The sequence below is a fragment of the Triticum aestivum genome, chromosome 5D (assembly GCF_018294505.1).
Source record: "Triticum aestivum cultivar Chinese Spring chromosome 5D, IWGSC CS RefSeq v2.1, whole genome shotgun sequence".
Taxonomy (NCBI): domain Eukaryota; kingdom Viridiplantae; phylum Streptophyta; class Magnoliopsida; order Poales; family Poaceae; genus Triticum; species Triticum aestivum.
In genome coordinates, this window is record NC_057808.1 from 219,408,776 (window position 1) to 219,413,929 (window position 5,154).

Below are 5,154 nucleotides of genomic sequence, written 5' to 3' on the forward strand. Positions count from 1 at the left end.
CCATAATACATCATCTTGCAACTAACTCATTAGTCACTTTACTTGCAAGGCTTCTTATGATGTGTATTACCGAGAGGGCCCAAAGATACCTCTCTGATACTCAGAGTGACAAATCCTAATCTCGATCTATGCCAAATCAACAAACATTTTCCGAGATACCTGTAGAGCATCTTTATGATCACCCAGTTACATTGTGACGTTTGAAAGCACACAAGGTATTCCTCCGTATCCGGGAGTTTCATAATCTCATAGTCGGAGGAATATGTATTTGACATGTGTAACAGCCTGATTTTTGGCCCTTTCTTTTTCTTTTGTTTTTCTGAGATTTTTGCCTGAGATTTCCTTTTTCCGTGGCTATGTGGTCTGGAAACTGAAGAAGATGCCCTCTTCTTTGTTTCCAGAGTGGCTTGCCATTCCCAAATTCTTCCCTAGACCCTGTCATTTTCATCCTAGCCCAAATCCCAATATTCTTTTCACTGGGAATATTCCTTTTCTATTAAAGGGATAACTCAAATTGCCCTAGGTTGTGAAGCAACCTTTATTTACATCACTCCTAAAATTCCCAAATAATTCTCACAAATTGTTTGGGTCATATGTTTCTCAAATATGGCAAAATATTTCATTTGTCATGTTTATCATCATGCTCAAATAATTCATTTCCTATTCTACCCTAAATGGCACATTGTGAAGCAAGTGCTATTTTCCTTTTCCCAATTGACCTCAAACTCCTTGGACACATTTTCCTGTCCATATCATTGCCACATGCCAAAATGCAACCTCATTTGCCTAGTAATAATTTAATTATGATTTTCCAAAGTTTCTATCCAGAAAGAAGCTTTGTGAAGGAGGAGCAAGCTAGGCATATCCAAATGAGTTGCCATTTTGCATGATCCCTCATATCGTCATATCATAGCTCTCCACCAAAGTAGAGCTCTTTTCATGCCTCCATGTGAGCTCACCTTCAATTCTTTGATTCTGTCCAAAATTTCAGCTTGTGAAGCAAGTATATTTTATCTTGCTCCATTATGGCTGCCAATTTTTCTAGGCCTTCTATTATCCATATAACCTACCTCCACCCATTTTGGGCATGGTTCATAAAGCCATTATTCCTCTAGAATTTTTGCAAGTTGCTGTCCAGAGGAGATGTTTGTGAAGCAAGTACCAGTTTGGCTTGGCCAATTGGTATGAGACTTTTTGAGCATCTTCATAGGACCAAATGACTCTGCCTTGCCCAATTTGAGCTCAATTTGACACTCCATGTGAGTGCATCATCCTAATCTAGTTTCTGGACCAGTTTATGTGGTTGTTAAACAACTACATTAAATCTTGATCCTAATCCTCTCCAAGTTACCAGGGTGAAAGTCCTTCTTACCCTAAACCTACCACACAACTCCATTGCTTCCAAACTCCTTCCTGTTGATTAGCAGTTCTCATCCAAGTTTACTGCAGTAAACTTCAGAGGTTAATTACCATTCAACTGGAGCTCTTTTCACCAAACTACAACCTCAGTTGAAACCTCCCCTGGATGAACTACGCACTAGACAACGTTTGCAAGCCTTTGGCACTTTCTCCTCGCCAGCTCACGCGGTCACCACCTCTCTGGCATGCCATGGCCGCGTCCAGGATGGATTCTTGCTTGGGCCCCTCTCCCTCTCGTCGTCTTCGCGCTCTTGAGCATGTCTCACCGTTTTACCGCGTCGTCGCCGTCCTCCTGGAGCCACTTCCCCCTCCATCATCCCCTCCGTCAGCTCTCGTCGCCGCGCGCCCACGGACGCACTGTGGCCGACCGAGCTTTAATGGCACCGTGGCCGCTTCTCCTCTGCGCCCTCGGCCCCTCCTTCCCTATACACCTCTGTAGCTCGTCTGCACTCCCCCTCGTCGTGTTCCCACGCCCTCCCGTGATCGCTGGCCGTCGCCAGAACGTTGGCCGGATCCCTGCGGCGACACCCGAGCCACGGCCACGCGTCTGCAGCCTCCCCTCATCGCCCCGGCTATATATAGGCCTTCCCCGAGCCATTCAACCTCACCAGCCTCCTCACCGAAGTCCTCTACGCCGCCCCGACCACCAAACCGAGCTCGAGGAGCTCCCGTTCCACTCCTCTGTCCGCCATTGCCGCCATCGGGCCTCGCTCAAATTTGAGCTAGGCAGAGCCCCTCCCCTCCTCTTTTCCACTCTAGAACTCCTCCTCCACTCCCGCAAGACCACCCTGGCCCTCGGCTCGTCGCCGGAGCGCCCGTCGGGCCGTGCCCGACGCCAACCAGAGACGACGTCCACCCCGTCTTCGACCGTCGCCTTGCAGTCCCTTCTCGGCGTCCCCAGCTGGTCCATGTGGGTGCGGCGCCTTGCCCTGGTCCCGCCGTTGCCCTCCCCTTGGCCGGAGTTGGCCGGAGCCGCTAGGCCAGCGCCGGCGCCCCTCCCTCTATTCTGCGCCCGCGTCGGGGGGAAGAAGAGGAGGAGCGGGAGGAGGGAGTTGACCGAGCCCGTGGACCCCGCGGCCCCACCAGTCAGTGACCCGGGGGGTTGACCCCGCTGACACTGACGTGGCAAGTGGAGACGTATTCGGCCGTCTGCGTTTTCATCTGTAGAAAGCGTATCGTATGAAGTGCGCTTCCTCTTTGGGTAAACGTATTCCGTTTGTTCTTCGGGCGCAAATGCGCTTTCCTCTCTGGAAAGCATATTTGCCGAAATCTGCTTCTGCCTTATCCTCTCAGGGGCTTGTTTGTGATGATATTTTTGCAGATTAGTCCCTGAACTTCCTCACCTCACAACTTTTTACTCGTAACTCCAAATGAGGTGAATCCAAAGCCCACGTTTTCGTTTCGTCGAGCCCATTCTGTTGGCCACACTTCCACCTTGTGTTAATATTCTATAAATGACATTTTTGCCCTTGCACATAAACAGCCCCTCCGGGAAAGAACTATTTCCGGCAAATCTTTTCGCGGCTTCACCGCACTTCTTCCCCGTGCCTTCTTCATCCCCAGGCAAGCCACAATACCCACTTGCATGGTAGTCATGCAGTAGCCATGGTTTTCAACTTGAATATTTATTAAATGATGGCTTGTTTAAAACATGATTATCGTTGTTTCGGTAATGCTTCTGGGTTAGTGCTTACTTGCTTGCTATGTTGTTATGCACCTGGTTAGCATGCCCTACTAGTTGCTAGTATTACTTTCATATTACCATACTTGATAGTAGTACATGTTGGGTTGGTCATGTTCTTCGGTGCATGACTAACGTCGGTTATCGAGTACTGTTAATATGCGTTGTTCCTTTGCTGTTAGTTGGTTAAGTGTTACTCGGTAATGTTATTGATGAGTTCTTGCATGGTATTTATGGTTGATGCTAGTGGTCATGTTATACTATGAGTAGTGTTGCACTTGTAATATTTATGCTCGTCATTATGCCATGTTCAGTTGGAGATTATTCATAGTTGATATGGTGGATAGTTATGTTGCATCCCGTGCTTATGTTGATATCATGCTCATGCTTTGTATATGCATCATGTTATTTTATCATGGCTCGGCATATTGCATTCAAGTTTAACCGGATTTAATTGAACCTGGACAACTGTTGGCTGAGTCATGGTGCCACCATATCGAAACTGACCAGTGCAACCACGCTTACCTTTATGGGAAGGTCCTAACTGGGTCTATTGTCGTGCCTCTCGCCGGTGCCTCCAACGAGGGATGGTTATGGGCGCACGCTACCCTGATCAGGTAGGCGGACATAACCTTGTGTGCCCGTTGTTGTTATTATGGATCCGATCCCCGTGAGGGACGTTTTGGCCACGACGGTGGTCGTTGTGTCTTTGGTAGACACGGGGCCACCCAGGACTAGCCCAGTGGGGAGTGAGTCAGAGTGGCCGGGAGAGTGTCATGGCAGTAGATCGGTTTTGTCGGAACGCCGTTGGTCCACCCGAATGGGAATGCGAGGCCATGGGTTCCGTAGTGTGGGTACAGTGTACTAACCTCTGCAGAGTGTATATTAAATCTATCGATAGCCGTGCCCGCGGATAAGGGCCCAGTTCATGTCGGTCACACCGTGAGTCAAGAATATTAATAATAACTTCATTAATGACAACCCCGGTTCGATGATGAGATAAGTTGGTTGTGATCGCCGGAAAGATCACCGTTTGAGACCAAGTGTTGGTCATGGTTGTGATCGCCGGAATGATCACCGTGGTATCGATGATCACCGAGTTGTTGTATATTCGTGATGTTGTGCGAGAATCGTGGGTAAAATTCAAGCTCCTTGTGGGCATTTAATGATTACTACGGTATTGTTTATACCAATCTTGATTTGATCCTGAGATACTCGTGTGATGTCCGAGGTTGGTAAGTGATGCATGTGATGGTTACGTAGTAACCCGAGCAGAATAAATAGTGCATATAGTGTCATCATGTTGCATGCTAGTATCGTGAGATTCATATGTTCATGCCATGCTCATGTTGTTCTAGTTGTATCATGTTCATGTTGCTCATGACATGTTGTTATGAGGATCTCATGTTAATTGCTGCTTAACCTATAAATGCCATGCTGATGTTTGTCTTGAATGCTTCTGGTTATTGTGAGCTTGCAAGTACATTTAATGTACTGACCTGGCATGTCATGCCAGCTTGCAGGTCGTGCCTGGATTGCTTGCTTGTATTTGGTATTGTTCATGTGTTCACGAGCTAGGATAAGCGTTCCAGCCAGAGTCCCTGCGGAGTGGAGTTCACCACCGTCGTCGTTGTTCCGCTGCCAGTAGTTTTTCCGCTGCTTCGAGTTGTTCTGCTACTTGCATAGAGCACTTGAGGATGGCGTAGTGTCGCCGTGCGGATGTTATTCATTGTAATATCGGAGACCTTGTATTCATATCCGTGTAATAATAGAAAGCTGGTTTGTTCTATGCTAAGTAGTGCCATATTCCAGAAGACTTCTCCTGGATCTCTGGGCTGGAATACGGGGCGTTCCGGTTTCTCTGAGCCGGGGTGCCACAGGCTTGGTTTTCAGAGCAGGTCTGGCTATAGGATGTCTTAGCCTGCGCGAACGTTAGAAAGCGGTAGTATAGACCTCAGTTGGTTTGTTGCACTTGATTGTTGCATTTGTTTGTCGCATAGCATGCATATAGATTATTATTTTGTCACTAACGGTTGATCTTGTGAGTGTAGGCG

At 47.7% G+C, this 5,154-nt stretch overlaps 1 protein-coding gene across 3 annotated transcripts; it reads left to right on the plus strand.

Annotated features, from left to right (window-relative positions):
• Positions 1-1,599: 1,599 nt before the first annotated feature.
• Positions 1,600-3,042, plus strand: LOC123124557 (uncharacterized). Of its 3 annotated transcripts, none has more exons than XM_044545147.1 (3): positions 1,600-2,620; positions 2,746-2,794; positions 2,903-3,042. In XM_044545147.1, exon 1 carries the CDS (start codon positions 1,605-1,607, stop codon positions 2,523-2,525), a length of 921 nt encoding a protein of 306 aa, XP_044401082.1. In that variant the 5' UTR covers positions 1,600-1,604; the 3' UTR covers positions 2,526-2,620; positions 2,746-2,794; positions 2,903-3,042. The 3 variants fall into 3 exon arrangements, with proteins under 3 accessions (XP_044401082.1, XP_044401081.1, XP_044401080.1); XM_044545145.1 differs by having other exon boundaries at positions 1,602-2,620; positions 2,741-2,794; XM_044545146.1 differs by having other exon boundaries at positions 2,746-3,039.
• The last annotated feature ends 2,112 nt before the right edge of the window (positions 3,043-5,154 follow it).

Bases quoted from the DNA above. Each gene is read 5' to 3' on its own strand.
- LOC123124557 (XM_044545147.1), top strand. From the start codon at position 1,605: ATGCCATGGCCGCGTCCAGGATGGATTCTTGCTTGGGCCCCTCTCCCT.